The sequence below is a fragment of the Excalfactoria chinensis genome, chromosome 1 (assembly GCF_039878825.1).
Source record: "Excalfactoria chinensis isolate bCotChi1 chromosome 1, bCotChi1.hap2, whole genome shotgun sequence".
Taxonomy (NCBI): Eukaryota; Metazoa; Chordata; class Aves; order Galliformes; family Phasianidae; genus Excalfactoria; species Excalfactoria chinensis.
Window position 1 is genome coordinate 99481741 of NC_092825.1, and position 21217 is coordinate 99502957.

The 21217-nt window shown below is 40.1% G+C and overlaps 1 protein-coding gene across 2 annotated transcripts in view; it reads right to left on the bottom strand.

The window, feature by feature from the left end:
* The window catches only part of URB1 (URB1 ribosome biogenesis homolog), a 43862-nt gene that overhangs the window by 13892 nt on the left and 8753 nt on the right, over window positions 1-21217 (bottom strand). For both annotated transcript variants that reach the window (XM_072348166.1, XM_072348157.1), the window contains exons 9-26: window positions 20268-20463; window positions 19017-19154; window positions 18446-18619; window positions 17658-17808; window positions 15353-15475; window positions 14314-14426; window positions 13008-13127; window positions 10703-10819; window positions 9928-10066; window positions 8725-8895; window positions 8284-8480; window positions 7498-7722; window positions 6784-6963; window positions 5067-5922; window positions 3657-3858; window positions 3290-3467; window positions 1550-1608; window positions 764-957 (exon numbers count right to left, since the gene is read on the bottom strand). In XM_072348166.1, the coding sequence (XP_072204267.1) occupies window positions 764-957; window positions 1550-1608; window positions 3290-3467; window positions 3657-3858; window positions 5067-5922; window positions 6784-6963; window positions 7498-7722; window positions 8284-8480; window positions 8725-8895; window positions 9928-10066; window positions 10703-10819; window positions 13008-13127; window positions 14314-14426; window positions 15353-15475; window positions 17658-17808; window positions 18446-18619; window positions 19017-19154; window positions 20268-20463 (3533 nt within the window). The remainder of the gene's footprint in view (window positions 1-763; window positions 958-1549; window positions 1609-3289; window positions 3468-3656; window positions 3859-5066; window positions 5923-6783; window positions 6964-7497; window positions 7723-8283; window positions 8481-8724; window positions 8896-9927; window positions 10067-10702; window positions 10820-13007; window positions 13128-14313; window positions 14427-15352; window positions 15476-17657; window positions 17809-18445; window positions 18620-19016; window positions 19155-20267; window positions 20464-21217) is intronic.

Genomic DNA, 21217 nt, shown 5'->3' on the forward strand with positions numbered 1-21217 from the left:
GACTAGCTGAGAAACAGATGAGTAAGTAACTAGGTTACTCAAAGTTAAATAAGTTAATCTGTAGCACATTCTGAATCCAGATCTCTCTGCTCCCAGTACCTGAAAACACACAGGTTATTTCCCTGAGGATCTACAGGATATATTCCAAAACAATACAGATTACAAAGACATCGGTCTACATGAATGCACTTTAGACACAAAGTTAGCTCCAAACAATCCATCTTGCTGCTTTGCAGAAATACATTCAGATGGCAACATACATACAAAATCTATTACTTGTTAGGACCCAGTTTGTATTATTGATGGAAGGACAGTGCAAGCTTTCATGAGGAATATCAGATATACATGGAGTAAATTAACACTTGAGATAGAGTTTGCAAAATCAACTTAAAATCTTCTGTACTAACCAATTCTAAAATGAGGGCCTCTGTCACGTATCTCTAACAGAACCTTCAGCGATCTTACTCACAACTTCACAGAAACCAAAAGGATCAATTCAAGACTTCAAGATTTAAAAAGAAAAAAGGCACGAACCTTCCTTAACAGAGTTTCAGAAAAGGTGAGTACTTAAAACTGGCAACCACAAAATGAATGCGAACATCTGAACCCAGAGGTAGAATTTAAAACTAAATGCTAATATTCTGGAATTGTTTAATAGCTCTGCAAATGTATGTGGGTGGATAGGCTCCTGGATGGATGGAATACAATGGGAGAAACACAAGATTACTAAAAATAGTTAAATGGAAGGAAGAAGAAAATATACCTCTTGTCTGGATGTTCGTGCCATCTTCTTCTCTTGACCTCAGCATGGCTGACAAAAATAGAGAGTGGTGCGTGACCATCATGTGAAGTTTGGAGAGCCTGACTAATCTCTGACTAATTGAGGATTCTTTCTTGTATAATAGCTGAATAGCAGTGTTCAGGACCTTCAGAAATGCTTCATCTCTGTAGCGGTACCTTTGGAAGTAAAGATCACAAAACAGTCACAGAACGTCTATCCCTCAGCCATTTTGTTTTAATGCCTTTTATGCAATTAACTGCTTTAAATGACCACAAGGAAAAAGGACTGGGACACAGTTACAATTGTAGATGCAATGAACTTAACAAAGGATGATAATTTCTCCTACTACTAACACTTCAGACAGCAGCCCTTCATATATATGCTTTTACCTCCACAGAAACTGCGATTAGCCTGAACTACCAACTTCCTTTGACTTCTTTTCTATGAGTGGTTCACATTAATGGTGTGTCACGGTCTGATTTATTTTCATACTAATATTATTTAAGAAATGCCTTAAATAAAAAGGAGCATAAATAAGCACAAGACTTCTTTATGCCAGTCAAGAAACAGCTGGGCCAACTAGCTAGTTAGCCATGTTAGTTATGCAGACTAGAGCACAAAACCCCAGTGTTCAGACTTCAATGAAAACAGCTCAAGCAAAGAGCACCTTCAAATCTGAGTGAGCTGAAGAGAGACAGGATGTTTTCAGGGTACAGGACAAGGCCGTGTGAACTGAACAGCGTCTTTGGTCATCTCAGAGTTACTTACTTTAGTCCCGTCTTCACAAGGTTGTACCAGTCATCTGGGTCCACTTCTTCAACTAAGCCCTGTGCATGTAGCAAACAGAAAGAGATGTTTATGTTTAGCATATAAAATTTCTACAGACTACAACCAGCAATTTCTGTTCCATAGACACATTAAAAACACACGAACCAAACATGTGAGACAATTAAAGGATAACAGGAAAGAAAACTCTTAGACACAATAATCCTACCTCCCGCTTCAAATGAAACTGCAAGGTTTTGTTGGGTCTGGGAATGAGGAAACATGTGGGCTGTATGCAATTAAAAATCCAGCTGGTCTCTAGGCATCCAAAGAAGAAATAACCAAAAACAAAACAACCAACAACTATCTTTAAATTCATGAGGCTTCCTGAGTTTGCAAGGATAGCAATGTTGGCAAGTCAAAGAGATTGTTACTCAGGCACTAGAAGATCTTCGTGTACTTATAGGGTACTTAACTAACAACTGGACACGACAAACTGGAATGACAGCAGGATGAGCTGGGTGTACAGTATGCTCTTTAATAAAATTCAGCTTCCCTAGAGTACTGTACACCACAATATAAACAATCCGTTTTCAGAAGGCTCAGAACTGCATATGCCAGAGGTCCTGGCAATGCTAAGTGTTAACCTTGTGAGGCCTGCACAATCAAGATTAATGGTATGACCCTCAGGTCCCGCAAGACTCCAGTTCTGCATGATGAGGTCCTAAAGATAGAATCTCATGAAAAGCCAGCAAAAGGTCAAATGCATACCTGAAGAGACTTCCTATATTTTTGTGTGTCCTATATGAATTTGCTTACCCTACAAAAGTAAAAAAAAAAAAGAACAAAAGCAAAACAGAGAAGGAACGATCCAGCAGGCGTCTTTTGCGACCAAATTCAACTGGATTTCTGCCACCTAATTCTGAGGATGTGGCAGGTGGGCCTTGCCAGAAGTGTCTCTATGTTGTCACTTTTGTTTTTTAAGTAAAAACATCCATCAGCAACTTCTGATTTTTCAATCTTGAACACCTCGAACGCTGGTTTTCAAAGAACATTGTTAACAGAAAGCTGTCATCAATATCGACTCAAAACTGGTCCTTATGAATCACAGAATCACAGAATCACAGAATTTTTCAGGTTGGAAAAGACCTAGAAGATCATCTAGATCATCGTCCAACCATTACCAATACTTCCCAGCTAAACCATATTCCTCAACGCAACATCCAAACGTTTCTTGAACACCCCCATGGTCGGTGACTCTACCACCTCCCTGGGCAGTGCATTCCAATGCCTGACTACCCTTTCTGAGAAGAAATACTTCCTAATGTCCAGTCTGAACCTCCCCTGTCGCAGCTTGAAACCATTCCCTCTAGTTCTATCACTGTCTACACGAGAGAAGAGGCCAACCCCCAGCTCACCACAACCTCCCTTCAGGAAGTTATAGAGAGCTATAAGGTCTCCCCTGAGCCTCCTCTTCTCCAGGCTGAACAATCCCAGTTCCCTCAGCCGCTCCTCATAAGGCTTGTGCTCCAGACCCCTCACTTGGAGCTTGTGCTCCATCCCTCATGAAGGAGTGGATGGTCTAAATTAACTTTGAAAAAGCAACTAAAAGCCCTCAGAAGCCATAAGTTACAAAAAGAATTCCAACCTTCATTTACCCAAGACACAAATATAAAAGCACAACACAAATCCGTACAGTCACAATCCTGGATGCTGGCAACAGGCATTAAAAAAAAGTCTCACCAGTAATTCTTCTAGCCTCAGTAGCACCGGTCTCTCCACATCTTGCTTGCTTTCATCTTTACTGCTGTTGTACATGACAACTAATCCCTTCATGCAGGCTGATAACAGGCTTCTCCTCCAGGAATGCAGCTCTTCAGAGTTTTCAAGCACTCTAGAGACGGCATCTGCTACCGTCCAACTGCAGAAATATATATTAAAAATCTTACGTCAAGCTTTATGTGTAGCCTAAAGCTCTGTGGCTGCCAAACTTAAAACGACAGATTCTCTGAAGATGGCATTTTGCTCATAATGTTTCCATTCATGTGTGTCTATCACAATGCTTTATGAATAAAACTTTGTCATAGAACAGGGAATTGGATCTGCCTACCTCTCATTATTTCCTGCTTTCTCAAGAGCAGCAGGGAGCTGGTCCATAAGCTTTCGCAGCCCTTTGCTTTGTAAAGAAGGCAATAACTTCGAAAGAACTTGCAATTTCACAGTGATCTCATGCGATGCTTCTGTGTCTTGAAGTACACTGAAGAGCTCTTTCCACAGAGCCTTTCTCAGGACAGGTAGAACAGCTGAGACAACTGCAGGGAGAGAGCAGGGGGCATCAGCTTCACCAAAAGTGTTAAGAAACAACTGATGTAATTAGAAAAATTCCAATTCTAATTAAGCCCTAGCTTAGTTTCTAACCGTTATGCTGTAGTTGCTGCTAAACTGCTTCTGAAGAGCTCACTTTGTATTGCTCCTTTAACATCATTAGGATAGCCAATATAGCAGAAAACCATTTGCTATGCAGCTGAAATAATTAGACATGGGAAAATAACGCAGACATTCAAAAGAGGGACAACTATGTGATAAAAAACCATGTCCTTGATTATGAGGAAGAAGGAAATCCTTACCAGTTCTCTGACCATGAACTCAAGGGAATTTACTCTCACATCAGCAGACAGTTAGCACGCTACCTTATAAATCAAGTCAGCTTGCCAGCAGTTTCCTATTCTAGCGTTCAAGCACAAAGTCATCAGTTGAATTAGGTGCCAGGAGAAGGCTTAGTTCTTTTACCATCCTGTACTGATGAGGTCTTTCCACTACTTGAACTTCCCCTACGCAGAACTAGCTTTCCCAACCAACAGCTACAGTCAGCCAGATTCTGTTGTTATTCACATTTCTACACAATAAGAGAAACTAATCTAACATGATCCTACCAGTCCGAATCCTAAGTCAGTTTTGCTGGTTGAAAAAAAATCTTGTCAATTTAACACTGCTGCTGGTTTGGAAAGTTTTGGACTCTATGCCAGTTTAGGAAGACAGCAAATTAGAGATTTATTTTAGCACAACGTTTTCAACTCTTACATCTATAGAAACAGAAGATTAGCTTCCAGAAAACCATATGGCAATGGCATTCCCATTATAGGAGATACATATATATATAATATATATCTCTCCTATATATATATATTATATTATATATATATAACCTCCCATATAGGAGGTTAATCCTATACTAGATAAGCACGAGGACAGATTTTCAAGCATGCTAAGTAGTAAGGGTTTCAGAAGAGAACATCAGGCATTAGCCACCATAAAAGTACTTCATAAAGACTTCAGTCTACCATCCAAACTTCACTACAGTCCTTTACCTTTTATATTGCAAAGGAACTTAAAAAAAAAGACTCCTTAGAAGTTAATAAGAGAACTTCTGTGAGCTCTACTTATTGAGCAAAGCATCCAAGACTTTTAGACCATAGAATCTGGCCTTCTGAATCAAAACAGAGATCAGTTGTGGCTTTACCTGTGGAAGGTCGGGTGAAGTCATGCTGGTCTCTGCATTGCAAATACACATTAATGAGCGGAAGAAATCTCTCTGTGTTTTTTCTGAGGCACTTTTCAACAGAACAGCTTAGACACCACAGCTCAAACTGCAGCAGGTGAGTCCTACAGAGCTTTATCAGCATGCTCACAATGGCAAGGGAGGTCTCTGTTCCCTGGTTAAGGCAGTAAACTTGCACCTCCACACTGACCGCATGTGCAAATACTGGCTCACTTCGGAGAGCCTGAAGGAAAACTTTCTCCAAATCTTCACTGGCTGATGCTGACATCAACATCCCCAAAGCTTTCATGTGCTCTGTGGACAGCAGTAGTTCTCCTTGTTGGGGCAGTCTTTGATAGCTGTCTGTGAGGAGCTGCACCAAAATTTGTCCATACAAGCTCAACTGTTTCCCTGTTTTAGGGGATTTTTCAGATTTTTGAGTAGTCAAGCTCATCTCAGGAAGTCGCAGCATGGTTAAAGTGATCTCCTTCAGCTGAGCTGCAGACATGTATGCATGCAGCTCCTGAAGAGCATCTAGCTGGTGAGACCTCTTGGGAGTGACCTGACTTCCTCCTTTTCCAACAGCCTGTAGATCTTTCAAGACACTTTTTATGATAGCTTCAAAATACTTCAATAACACATGCATATGATTCATGCTCTGCAACACTGGGGCACTTGTCTTCAGCAGCTGGAGCACACCGGAATTGACATGAGCTGACAGAATCTTCACAGTGACAGGGTTCAAACTGTGCTGGGGAAGAGAACGTTGCTCTAGAGCCAGGAACCAACTCTCCAGCGTCGGATGTTTGAAAATCAACATAAACATATCTTCTAGGGTCTGTAACAAATAGTTGTAACGATATCACTGCATGGATAATTATAGGCAGGAAAAAAAAATTATCTTCCAGAAAATGTTTATTACAATTACTGGACATGAAACTGGCTATTAACCTATCAGAGAACAAAAAAATTAACAGGTTACAAGCATATTATTACCTTTATTTCAACATCTATCATGTGGGAGACACTGAGCATTTTCCACAACACAGCACATTTTCAAGGGGAAACTGTATATTCTTGGATTCTTCAATGTAATTCCATTCTAATCTCCAATAATCCACAGAACAAATCAAAGGAGAGAGGAAATTCACTCCTCTGAGAATCTAATCTTGATAACCAGCCTTAACACACAGCTTTGGAAAACAGAATTGCCTCTGCAAAGCTGACTGATCCCTGTCATGACCTCTCCTCACCACATTCCAGCTCAGGGCTGGGAGTGTGGATGCTGCAGCTTGTGTTCATCTCCAGATAGCAGTTTCAAAACTACTGAACTACATACTCAGTGTCTTCTTCCAGATGCAAGCAGCATCTCTCTGCATCAACCTGCTGCCATGTAGCACACTTTAATCCTAAGTGCAGTCCCAGAAATCCTCCTGACTTCCAAAATAACAGTGCTCACAAAGCCTGATGCTGGCTATTTTCCCTGTGCTCTGTCATAATTAACCAATTCCATGCTTTGGTGAATTGCTGATAACATGTCAACAAAATCTGTGCTCAACAATCATTCACTTCTCAGACAAATTCCTTTACTAAGGGGTTCAACAAAAAACTTACAGATATTCCCCTATTCTTTAGAATAACCCAAAACAAAGTTTGTTATCAGGTAAACTTCTAGCCTGTGTATCAGAGGATTCTGTACCTTGTCATTTAAATACTCCTCTGTAATCAGAGACTCTTCATCCATAAAGAGATCCGATTCAGTCTGATGCTTTTCTTGTTTCTGCCGATTATCCAACTCTATCTGATTTCCCCGGCACAACAAGCTGTTCAGCAGGTCCACAAAGAGGTCAACAAGGCGAGGACCTTCAGTTTTACTAAGCTGTGAAAACACAGACACTTTGAAAGCTGAGAAAAGAGGAGGATGGGGACAGAAAGATAATTATCCAACAGTAACAGAGTAAGTTAGGAACTTCCTGGATTACAACCTTTCTAGGAGAAGGAATCACTCCTTGCTGTAGAAATCTGGTTCAAACAAAAGCCTCAAGGTGCCAAATACTTTTAGATTTTCATCTACGTTGTGATTTCTAATGCAGCACATGTCAATGAATTTCACTCTCCAGAAAGGCTTCTCAGAGAGACCCGCAAGCCAGCTTAAAATCTGGAGTTTATTTGCTCTGCACGCAGGTCAGCAAGGCAACCCATGCAGAACAAATGAAAGCCCCCCCCAGCAATTTGAAGGTTAGGATTTCTTTACAAATTATCTGCAAGTCTGTCTGGTGCTCTCAGCTCCAGTGAAAGCTGTGTGTGTGAAAAAGGTGCAGAACTGGATCCTAAAGGTTTAACAGCCAAGTTATTTGTATCTGCAGCACGAAAATAAAGCGAACCCACAGTGCCATCACAACATTGCTCTTACATTGCCAAAGTTCTCCACTGTGGATTTCAGGTACAGCAATACATGCTTGACTCCTAAGAGAAGTTGTTCTGATGGGAGCTGGCAAGCCAGGTCTCTCAGTTTCGTCTGGATATCATCTTCCAGTAAGGTACTGCTTCCTCTTGCATAGGCATTCTTTAGCAAAGTTGTAAACACAGAATCCAGGGCCACAACAGGTTCTTTGCATTTCTCTTTGCGTTTTTTAAACTGTTTAAAATAAAAACAAAACAAACACAACAACCACATAAGAGAAAATGAAAGATCAAAGTTTCTTTAGCTACCTACATGTTGTATCCTGGACTGACCTCCCAGGGACACAACTCTGCAGCCCTGCTGTCACACACCTAGTTAAAGGATTTCCCATGGGGTACCTGCACATGCTCACTGCTTGGCTAACAAAAACACAGCATCCCCCCGCATGGCTGGTCCATGCATTCCAAACCAATACCTGAACGAACTCCAGACAGTGTTATAATGGCTCCTCTGACCTGCATCACTAACATAATGCAACACTGTGTCTGATGAGGAATTAAAGTCTTTGGTAACTGGGTAGCACCCATGTGCTCCGGCTTCATTACCCAACCATAGCAGAAACCTCTCTTAATGTTGGAGAAATGCCCTTAAAACATTTGTGTCCCTTGATGAGATCAAGAAGGAAGATGTAAGCTGAATGTAAATCTACTTTCTGAAGGAAACCTAACTTTCATACACTGTCAGCTTTTTAGTAACAATGATTCAAGCATTGAAGTGAATTCAGGTATAGCATACCACAGGCTCCTGAGCTTGCTGAGGTATCCAGAGATTATAATACTGGTTAAATTGGTAGAGCTGAGGATACTTAGAAACTTTCAGTGACTGCAGATCTTTATCATAGAGCTGGAACATCAAGCAGAGGGCAAGGGCGTCTCTCTGAGAGTGTAGAAGATCGGTGAAAACACCAACAAGATACTCTACGATGGGTGCTCCTAGAAAACCAGAATTAAAAATTGACACTTTTGCTGATAGAACCTGCATAAGCACACACAGTGAGGCAACCCCTCCACGGTTAGGAGAGGACAGAATTATCTCACATAAGCTTTAATGTCTCTCTTGAGTGAGGAACACCATGGAGGTACCGCTTCCTGCTCGCAACCATAATAAAATGTCCTGTAGAGCTCCCTAAGTAAGAATTCCATTCTCCATATAAAAACAAACAAAAAAAATCCGTACCTGTTTCATTTTCAGTCTGAAGCAGCAGTTTATTCCTGGCTTCTAATGCAGCGGGAACAACAGCACTGAATGGAAATGTCTGAATAACAGTGTCTTCATTTAAAGCGAACCCAATTTCTTCATCTAAGCCATCACTGCCCTCAACTAGGACATCTACCATATCAAGGACATCTGTTGGGAGCAGAAAAAGTATAATTAAGATTCACACTAACCAGAAACCAAAGGAGGTTGAATTCAACACTCCAAGAGTACGAGGCAGTTTCTGAATTCCCATAGCAGAAAAAGGGATGAAAACACAGCTGTCCAGCAAAAAACTGCTCTTACAGTGCACTCAGTTTCACAGTTCTGTCTTTCAACACAGCTGACAGAAGTAAGAAAAGAGAAGAGATGCATCACCTGTTGCTACCATGATGGCATGACCACCACAGTGACAGGTAACACAGAGGAAAGCAGAAGGGAAGAAGCTACTGACTCATCAGAAGAGCAGCACTGGTAGCCCTTGAAGAGCTTTTCAGTTTTGTATAGATATAGTATTTTCATCACGAAAGACTCAAAAGGCAGCTTCAACATATGAAGAATAGTGTCATGGTGTACAGAAATTGGTATTAAGTCTCTGTAATGCAGCCAGCTCTAGGCATCATATCAATCTGGTGCTGAGGGCTGAAGGACTTCAATTATCTTACACTTAAGTACTGCAAATTCCTACACACAGACTACTACAGCAGAATAGCTAGCACATGACATGTCATCTAGTGTCCATCCACAGAATTTTCACGGTACCAGCAATAGGACTGTGACTGGTCCCAGAAAGCAGGAGCAGCAAAATTCCAGGCACAATCTTGTTAGTAAAGTTCCCTGCACAGCCCAACTCCTTAGCTCATGGATGAACGGAGATGAGCAGCCCCATGGGACGAAATATTAATACACTCAGTTAGAAAATGCTAGTGCGAGATCCTGATGGGAGACTTTAAATACCGCTGAAACAGCTTAAATGCATCAGAAATTGTTTCATTGGGCAAAGAGGTAACTTTAGTAATTACAAAGTTCTACTTTTAATACTAGCCACAGCTGGAAGGTTGAATCCTGCAGATCATTATTTACCCAGGACTTCTGCAGTTATCAGTCTTTAGTTTGCCTGATTAAGGCTAGAAGATCTAGACCAAAGTCTTGGAGTACTCTGTAATCGCAAGAATCGCTACATACCATCAATGTGAGAAATGGGGATGCTGACATTGTCAGAGTCCTGTTTAAACATGTTCACTTGGAGCATACTCGCCTCCTGTACAAGGTCTGCTGCTTTATCTGTATATGGATAGGGATTTGTCACCAGTTTCAACAGGATCTGTTAATAGAGAGAGAGAGATGTAAGCATACAGGCTAAGTACACAGAAACAATGTCTATGTCTATGAAAAACTATGGGTTAAAAGTGCTTGAAAGGTCAACTCCCATGTGCTTCTTCAGGAATCTGCCTGTGATTACCACTGTACATGGGACACTGTGCCTGATGGAAAAAAGAAATGTCCACTGCAATTTTGCAATCAAAGTACCACAGTCTGAGTCCCTGGGGAAACTGTAATGAAAAGGAAGCTCTGGGCATTTAACATCCTGAAAAGTAAACAGGAAACATCGACTTTTCTTATAAAAGATTACAATTTACTTAGGTCTGATAATTTTGGCAGATAGCATTACACAGAAAAGAGTTATTCCCCCCCATCAATCATTGTTGGTACTTTCCTATCAACAGTGCTGTAATAACAACTTATTTTTCTCAATTTAACTTTCCTCCGAACATTTTCAGCCCCCTCCCAACCTAAGCCAATAAATACACCAGCTCTGCACAAAGAATCACAACCACCACCTTTCTCAGAATTCGTTCACCCATCTCTGAGAGATTTTTCAACAACAGCAGCAAAATAACTTATTTCCATCAATGCTATTCTCAGTGTTGTTTATCCAGCTAATTTGAACAGTGGTTACCCTTTCCAAAAACTGAATCACTGCTTCCTTTTTGTCTTCTTTTGTATTATCTAAGTGTTCCAGCCAAATTGAAAGTTCCTTCCATGTGTACTCGAACACTCCGCTGTCATGTAAAACCTGTCCAGAAAAACAGAAGGGAGTTAAAAAAAAAAAAAAGAATAACCACAGATCCTTTTGTATACCAACTTCATGGTTTCTTCACACATAAAACCAACTAAAGTCAAGGCTGTCTGGACACAGAGCATTCGTTGCCTCCACCTTAGTAACTCTTATTCTTGCTATTTCAGGAGTCAGTTTTAAGTGAGTTCTACTTCCCCAAGGTCACACAGTGGCATTACAGCAAGTTAAAAACAAAAAAATTTAAAAAAGAAATGGGCTGACCCATTAAAACAGCCTGTTGAGGGGCGTTTGAAAACCACTGATGTAATTAAATGAAAATCACCGCTAACTTAAACCAAAAATCAGCCCACGCATGCTTCACAGAGTCGCACAGATAAGAAAACAGAAGGAAAATGAACTGCAGGCCATGCCTGCTGTTTACACAGAAGAGTAAACATATTCACAGGTGGTATGGATGGGGAGGTAGACATAATTTTACCCCAATAGTTAGAAAACTGTGCTCACTTTTATCGTACCTAATTGAGGCTCTTATCTGAGACACCTAAATTAGGAACTTGGTGACCCTACACTCACTCTGTGAGAGAAAGAAGAGGAATGGCAGTCCAAAGAACAACCCAGATGGCAGGCCATTTGCACGGGGCAGTGGTGTCACTTGCCTGTCCCTCACCCTCAGCAACAGACAAAACCTTGGCCAGTTTCCTAACTCCAGCACCTACACTGAATGCCTGAATTTACCTGGGATGAATTTATGCCTTTGTTCCTCCCCTCACCCAAAACACAAAGAAAGCTATCACAGCTCATTTGCTCAATATTTACTCTGTGTACGCCACCAGCAGCTATAAAAATAACACTACTGCTTACTTGAAACTGTCAGGATAATTCATTTAATGAAGAAAAAAAGGTTCATTTCTAAATAATTCACTATTTTTGGCAGTCCCAAAATAGAAATACACTTGCAGCCTTCATGAAAACAGGCAAGAACAGAATGTGAAATCCAAAAATATGCCTTCTGATTGTAGAGCACAGTGTTGAAAAATAAGCAAAACACACTCATTAGCATCTATTCTTAGCAGCCTTTCTGCTGATATAACTGCCCTAACTTCACTGCTTCTGTCTTCTCTTCAGAGAAAATGAAATGGACTGAAAGTAAAAGAGGAAACAAGAATGAGTCAGGCAACCCACGTCTCCACTTGGCAGAAGAACCCAAATACACTAGAAAAACTGCACTGGGTAGATTTTGATTGAGATATTCATTACCGTGAGACAGAGTCAACCTGCCTTTAATCCCCTGCAGCGTTCAAGGGCAACTATAAACCTAATTCAATCAGTGTAACTCTGGGTTAGTGGATGGAATGTAACAATTGCACCTTGAGATTGAAGCTGAGTATCAAATTTAAATGCACAAAGTTGTCTACATAAACTTGTACGCCATTAGAGCTACAGAATACTGCACAAGGAGCCCTAATCAGAGCCTAGAACACTTTTTTAGGACTGTCCTTGGGGGGAAAGGAGGGTTGTTAGGTTAGATTTATTTTTAATGTAGGTTTCTGTCTCTATTTAGATAACTAAAAGATGTTCAGTTTAATAAGTATACTGAAAACAATGGCTGCTGCTGCCTTGTTGAAATCTGAAGTTGATAAGCATTTCTAAGAAGTCAGACCCTTCTTAAACGCACCAAAGATTTTACTTCAAATTAAGACAAAAGTATTACTTGAATCAAAGCTTCTGCCTAAATGCAACACAGGTGATTATCCAAGGGCAGGTTGAACTAGCTACATATAAGGCTTTAGGAAGAAGAACAAAGTACAGATCAAATAAATCAGGATAAAAAAGTAAGATCAAAAGCGATCTTTGTTTGATCAAATGACCATCGCAGACACAGACTACATGATCTCATTAAAGCAGAACACTTAACTGAGCCTAGGGGATGAGCAAACACTGAAGACATGTTTCCTACCATTTTATCAATTGCTGCAAATTCAGTTGATAGCATTGATAGTCTCACCAATTATTTAGCTAACAGGTAGTTAGCTTACAGCAATTTCCGACAGGCACATGAAACAGAAAGAAGTCTCTGTTAGCCAGATAAGTAGGCAGTGAAGGTTTAAGAAAGAGTTTTTAGAATCCTGAGATTTCAGACCAATGGAATACAGTAACACCTTGATATCTCAGATCAAATACTTACCTTGACGATCAGTTTTTTTGTTGAAATTTTCAGATGAGAATGGTTACTCGTAACAAACATTTTCATCAGTAAATAAAACACTGATTTTTCACCAGTTGCCTTCTCTGTTTCAGAGACATCCTAAGAGAGAAAAAATTAAAACTCCTCAGCAACACTGTACCAGATTAAATTGCACTGAAACAGATATGCTAAAGAAGTATACTATTTTACAGACATGCCCAAAAATACCAAGGCCAGAAATTAATGGGATGACAGCATTCAGTGAACAAAGATGATAAGTACGATAGTGTTTTTTTGTAAACCAAAAGAGAAGTAACAGAAACACTGGCTAATACAAGGGTCCCAGATAAAAATACCTTCCCCTCCTCTGCAATCATTTACTCTGTATTTCTGTTGTCTCCAAGAACTCAGATTTCCTACAAGTACTGTCTGAGTAAGAAACGTAATCATTTAAGAGACTGAATTTGATTCCCAAAGAAAGGAAAACTATGCGATTTAAAGGGATATCAAACATCAAATGACAATCCCCCACTTATTTCCCATTTTTCTTATTGACTTACATTTGATACATAAGAACTGTTACCCTCCACAACACTTTGGCTTTTATCTATTTGGCTTTTATCTATTCTGTTGAAATCTACGTATATTATAATGCCAAAGCCAGAGGAAAATACTTCAGCTTTTTCACTGTTCCTATAGTTTTTCACAGCTTGTTCTTCACTCGTTTTGTTTCTCCATTATGACCAGTTGGATAAGGACAGAAAATCTCTAGCAAGGCAGAATCACAATATTCAAAGGTTCCTCTGCTTCCTCTCAAAGCTAGGCTCGCTTCTTTCTCCATACATCTAAAGCAGGCTCTCTGAAGCTCTCCAATTTTACAGGTCTACAGTAAAGAAGAGAACAGGAGCCCTGAAATACTCTAGTAATTACAGAGGAGGAAGACAGCCTTATTAAATGTCAGGATCACCACTGGGAATAAGCAGAATGTCTCCCCACAGTGGTTGATTTTCTTGATCAGAATTCTGAGGCTTTCTGAACAAGTAGAAACAAGAAAATTCTCTTGCACTCAGCAAGAGCTGAAGAAACCCTGTCCAGCCCACTTCAAGGAGACAAGAATTACTGTAATTGCATAAAACCTTTTCAGCTCAGAAAGAATTCTTTACTAATGACTAGACTGCAATTTTTATTTGTTTTATAAAAGCATCACCATATAAAAAATCCGGAGTGGGACTAATTTAAAAGCAAGCAGTGATAGATTTGAAGACAGTGGGCTAAAGGTGCATAAATCTGCATTAAAGTTTCTTACCTGTACTCTGAACCAGGCAAATTTATTTGCAGGAAGCTCCAAAGCAACTTTCAGTACGTGGTACTGCAGAACATGGGGGACCTCCTCTCGGAGACCCTGTTCAGTGACAATACCTGAGGTTTGAAAACAATATAATTAACCTTTATTTGGAGTATCTTACTGAGATCATCAGGAACACTCATCATCTAGGGCTTCAAAACATCCCTCTGCAATAAACAGGCAATTTATAAATTTCCAGACCGTGAGAGTTACATACACACATGCACGCAAACACAAAGTGTTTAGTCTATCTAAAGCTGAAACCCAGGAGGGATTGCCTGCCTGCCTTCTCCTGCTTCCAGCACAATCTATTGCTGTTGCATGGGAATACATAAACTCTTCTAGCAGTCTCAGCTACTCTGAAAATCTGTGTCCTATGGGACATCAAAACAATGAAAGAAACAAACAGCAAAATACAGAATTTAAGCCAATTAAATCTTAATTACAATGTTCATTACAGGTCACAGAATCATATATTCATGCCCCTTCCTACACTGACAGCTGATTTGAGCGGATGTTGTTTTGTTGTTTACTTAAACTCTTTTATCCTAACACACTTTAATTATAGGTTTTAGGTAACTTCCATTCTTCTGCATTCCAGAACTTGGACAGTTGTTCTAGTTTGGTGGCCTATTAGCTTTGCTGGCCCACAGACAGTAACAATGCCTAAACATCAATTTACTCTCTCCTCCAACCTCAGTTTTAAATGGCTGTATTCACTGTACTACAAGCAGGACTGGAAGACTTTGCACGCAGCCCTTGTGTGCAAATCCCATAAACACACAAACACACACAAAGAGGAAGACTGTAGTGCAACCTACCTCTTTAAAGAACTGAGAGTAGCAGAAACAGAAAAAACAAATGTCAATGCAATGAGGAAATTGAAATGAGTTTCTTAGAGAAACCTTTCTTCTGCTCACAAAGCAAATATTTACTTCTGCTGTAGACTTTACAAGTAGCCATAGAAAGCAACAAGGTAAAAGAGATAGACATTACATACCTTTCAGCAGTTTGCTAAAATCAAAGTTGCTCCGTGCTACCAAGTGGGGCACAACCTTCTGATAAAGGCAAATGACCTGAAGCAATGCAGCTTTCAGAAACAGTGTCTCAGCATCATCTGAACCTAAACCAAGAGTTGTGACAATCATTAGTTTCTCCTTCCTTCACAGCAAGAAAGCACAGTGTAGCACCTACGTTATCCATTATGATGGTAATTGTTTACTAATTATAAATATCATTACTGATAACTATTCTTAATAGATCTGCCTACAAACTGATCAGTTACCTTCTTACTGACAAGCCATATGCTAATTTATTAGTTCAATTAGAGGTTCCTTCCTTTTCAAAATAATGCTTTCTCAAAGTGGCCTCTCAACAAAAGGACAACAGCAAACACTTGTATGAGAGAAAGGCCAACCCCTAGCAAAGCAGCCATTTACATCTTGAGAGAAGTTCTTTCAGTAGCTAAGCATTCCCTTAGTTCATAATGTGAGGATGCATAAAAGCTATTTGCTATTCAGTCACTAATGAAAGGAAGCAAAATAAATAAATGGTAGCCACATTTTTTAAAACAATTCTTTTTTCCTGCTAACTGTCTCTCCCTCAGGGAGTCATGGAGAGCTGGAGGGATGCCATGCATAAATGTTGTCACTGTTTGCCCAAGTCTCAACACTCAGAAAAACTTACCACAGTGCAAATAAAGCTGCAAATGGTGAGCTGAGGGTATTATCATTCTAGCAGGAAGAGAAACTAAAGCTATAGTTCTTTAAAAAACAGTTGCTCCGCAGTTCTAGCAAGCACTCTACCAGTAAGTAACCTTCTGGTGTCAGTACTGAGGAATAATTGACTGCCAAAATCACAGACAGAAGGACAGACACTGACAAATTCTCCGCTACAGAAGGTCTCAGTGTGGAACATGCCCAGTCAAGGGCATAAAGCTGTCTGTAGATTTATTTTCAGGCTCAGTAAACCATTGCAGGCTGCTAGCCAAGCTACAGAAGAGCACTAAAAATTTCAGTTTCCTGGAATGGGATTATGAAAGCAAGTCCCTTGGTAAGGACAATGTTTTTGTGACAATAAAACTGAAGCCTCCAACTCCAGCACTCTGTCCTTCTTCTGGCACTTAAGTATTTCCACTCCTCTGCTACAGCAACACAAGCTCTTGCACAGCCACAGTAACCAGCTGCTTCACAAAGATGTTCTCATGGCTAGATAACATGGCTAAACTGAAATCACTCAAAGTTATTTTTCCAAGCAGAACAGTTTTCCTGCCTGTTTTATTGTGTCACAGCAAAACACAGAATGTTTAAGGACAGGAAGGTTCTGTTCAGTAAGATGAGCTACACAGTCCTGCATCTGGGGAAGAACAATCCCAAGTACCAGGAGAACACTGACGGCCACCCAGCTGGAAAGCTTTCCAGAAAAGGACTTTGTGGGTACTGCTGGTAGATACTGGCTCAACATGGGTCAGTGCTGTGTTCTCGCCACAAAGAAGGTATACTTTAGGCAAGGTGTTGCCAGCAGGCTGAGGAACTCCTTGTCTGTTCAGCACTGGTGAGGCCACACCTGGAACACTTTGTCCAGTGCTGGGCTCCCCAGGGCAAAACAGACACAGAGCTACTGGAAACAGCCCAAGGAAGAGCCACATGTCAACATCTCTCTCATAACAAAAGGCTAGGACAGCTGGGACTGTTTAGCCTACTGAAGAGAAGTATTCTCTCAGGTTATTCTCATCAATATACATAAATAGCCAAAGGGAGGATGCAAAAGAGATGAAGCCAGGCTCCTTCCAGTGGTGCTAAGTGGCAGGGCAAGACACAAAGGATGCAAACTGAAACAGAGCAGGCTCTGTCTCAACCTCAGGAAACAAACTTTCCATGAGGGTGATGAAGCACCAGCACAGGATGCCCAGAGGTTGTTGAGTCTCCTCCTTGCAGATCTTCAAAAGCTGACTGCACACGGGCCCAGGCACCCAGCTCTGGGTGTCCCTGCTCGACCAGGAGGGTTAGACCAAATGATCTCCAGAGGTACCTCTAAACCTCAAACATTCTGTGATGCTGCAGCAGCACGGAGAGACGCTGCTTAACATCCTAATAACAATGCCAGCCTTTAGGTCAGATTGTGTTCCAGGCAGCTCTTACAACAGTCAGAATTAAAGTGCCTGAAGAACTGACAAAGTAAAGCTCAGTAGCAAATGCATGAGTAATACTGGGACTTTGATGAACTTAACTACCTTACATTATATTACATGAGGATTTCACAATATCCATACATGAAGTTTGGATGACTTCACCTGCTTTGCCTACCATGTTGTTCAGCAACTTCTGCAGTCTCAGACACTTCCTCTACAGTGGACACAACAGTTTCATTCTTTTCCTCTTGTCCATCTTGGTTTTCCTTCCCTTGCTTCAGAAGAGACTGCCAAACAGCTACTATGTTGTTCATGTCTGGTAAAAGCTAGAAGCAAAAGTTGTAAATTGCATTAGCTCTCCTGTATGAGATAAAGCCATTCTAAAGCAAATATTCAAAATCAACCAACAGGACAAAACGCTGCTCTTCATAAAGTTTACGACTGATCTACCATGCAATCCAAAAAAGATCTCAAATCAAGTAGTCTGCTTTCAAATTTACAGAACGTAAATATGTGAGATGACATTTTATTGAAAAAGATTCCTATAAAAAAATGTAGGTTCGTTCTTTCTTCCTAATAGTCAATTATCAACTCAAATGCTACTTTGTCTAGTAACGTCTAACTCTGAACGAGCATCACTGGCTTCAGTTTACTCAAACCAAGGGAATCTGATTCCTGACTGAGTCCAGCTGCTCTTGAAATGTGTTTGTTGCACAATAACTGCCAGTGTTGCATATGTTTGACAATAAAGCGTTATTTGTATTTCCATCAGCCAGTTTTGTTAGAAAATGTAGTCTACTATGGCATCAGTTGTTAAGACCTTTCAAAGCACAGCTTCCTCCCCTGCTGAAAGACACTATCTCCTCATTTCCAAGCCATAACCACTTAGGGAGAAATGCACAGGAGTAGTTACTTGCCACATGATAACTCAAATTAGACCTCAATTGTTTTTTCACTTCGTACCTTGCTGACGGCTTCTCTGTACAGCTGTACAAATTCCTGCATCACTGACAGTGAGTAGATTTCTGACTTTCGCCACGTCTCTTCATTCAAGCAGTACTCAATATTCTTCAAGGCTCTTTTCAGGATGCTTGACACAAGTGATAGTATGCTGTGCTTCACTGCTTTGCTGGGTAACTAAAAGGGCAAAACGGCATTAATGACTGCATTAATGACATTTCAGTGCTTCCTCATTGCTCTAAACATTCTCTGCACTCCGAATATATGTATAAACAGTTGCTAACAAATGAATTAATTTTCAAATTTGACACTGCAGAAGAGAACCTGTAGGTTTTCAGATTCCCAGCCCAAACTGTTAATAAACATTGGAAAAACCGGTGCTTGCAATTACCTACTGGAAGCTGTACCAACAGGTTTGAACTGATGTTTCCATGCTTCCCCACACCAGCTTTATGCTGGAATGGACAACAGAAAACATATAACCCACTTAAGAAACTTCTTGGGTGATCACACACTTTAACAAAATAGCATTAACTAGGACAAAAAAATCCACTGAAAAATAAGCTGCTCTTACATTTAGCCCTTGGGTGAACATTGCTTTATTGCACACTGCAGGGACTGTTGTTACCATCACCATAGAAAGCAACCTTGGAAGAGGAATAAACTCAGGAGTCTTAAAAGAATTGGAAATCTCTGGCTGAGCCTCGTAGATCTGAAATAAAAATAACAATTTAATCAAAACTGACAGTCAGGGAGTCAGCAGCTTCTTCTGAGGAACAATTTACGCAAGAGCTTTAACTTTTCAAAAGCAATGACAGCACTCAATGTCAAATTTTACATAGAAATGCTACAGAGCATCCCCCAGACTCCAACTAAATGAAACACCTGTACGTAACCTACAGCCCTGCTAAAAGCCGCTACTTTTCAAGAGATTATATCAGCTTCTTGCTGACTTTAAGCAAAAGCAGAGAGGCCAAGGAAGACTTAGAAAGGACAAAAGGTTTTTCTAGCTGAGCTTCTGAAATGCTGTATCTCAAAAACTGTATAATCAACATGATGTTTCCTACAACTTCGTACACCAATTCCCTCTTTCCTGGTTTAGCTAAATGTTTATACAGCTTCCTGCTCTAAGAATGACTTTTTAGCAAGTGACCTTCCAACTCCGTCTACACTTTTTAAAACAACTGAGGCTCTGAGTCATTTCATTTTCCTCAGCACCCACAGAAAATAGAATGCCATTTCCCCCTCTCCATTTACTAACTTCAACATTTAACAGCATCCTGTTGCTTCTTCCCTAACATACCTAATTGACGGTGTTATTTCAGAGCAATTAAGTCCTTCCTGCTTAAGTCACTTAAACCTTGTCACCTTACCTCCTCACTGCTGGTTTAAAACTGTTATTGTGTCTGACTGTGTCTGTCTGCCTTTTAGTGATTTTAATAAACCCTCTTAAAATGCTGCCATTTACAGCTGTGAACAAAATTTATCTGCAGACATGTGAGCTCCTTCCAATACAGAACAGCTGTCTGTATAACAAAGAACTCCACTCCCTGATCTTCCATTTATTTCCTGACTCATTTCGATGAAATCTTATTATTTCTTACTAGGAAGATTTTGTCTAAGTTCAAAATCAGTTTATATCCAACACAACCACACTACAAGCTGACTGAATCCTGTACTGCAGCAGCACCCATACTGTAATAAATGTTACAAAACAATGGCAGAACATGTAAAGCATTAATTATAATCTTCCTATGTAACAGCAACAAATATTGGAATTGCATCTTTCTGTGTAGAAGCAGCGTGCAAGATTCATACTTTTTACCTTTTTGAGTAACTTCATATTGTCCATCCAAGCTGACTTCACTCTAGGAACAAAGGAATACTGGGTCTCCTTGAAGTATCTATTCAATAGATCTGGACATACTTTAAGAATATTCACCACGAGATCAGCAACCAATTCATCCTCTGTTGCAGTTTTTAAACCAAGCAGAAAGCGCAGAAGCACTATATTTCCTCCCCTATTGAAGAAAAAAATAAAGCATTAAAAAAAATAAATCCCTACTTCAGTAATTCACTCTGCAGCTCCAAACTAATACTGCAGTGCAAAAAGTTACATTTCCTCTGCCACTAGGGAAAATCCAAGACGAGACATATTGAGAAAAGTAAGAACTGAAATTACTGCTTTTTTTTGTGTGTATGTGTGTGTGTTAACAATAATTACTTTTAATTAAAATCAGAATCTTTCAGGACACTCTAATCAAACTTCACAAAGCTGAAGATACACAATTATAGCTTAATATTAAACTTGGAAGGTGAGACAGTCTTTCAGTCTGCCCACCCCTGTTTTTTTTTTTTCCCCTTCTTTTAAGTTTACTTCTGCACATCCCTAAACAAAGAGAGAATGCTGCAGATGCCATAATAACACCAGTTCAAATTCTGATCACAGCAAGAAACATCCTGCTGTAGCATCACTTAGTATTAGTACCTGCCACTACGATCTGCAATCTTCATTGCCCAGCTAACATGACAATGCACAGGCTCATCCTATGACAGCTCCTCCATGGAATTACAAGAGTTGAGATTGTTTTCCTCATCAGTCATAACCTCAGCATACGTTTATTTTAACTAGTTAATCAATGGAAACAGTAAGGTAAAGAAATGTTTCCAGATGGTGTTGCAGACCAAATTCTGGCATTACTGAAATCAACAGTGACCTTTTGCCAAAATCTGGGATAAACCTCATCTGGTTCTACCAGCAGTAAATTATTTTAC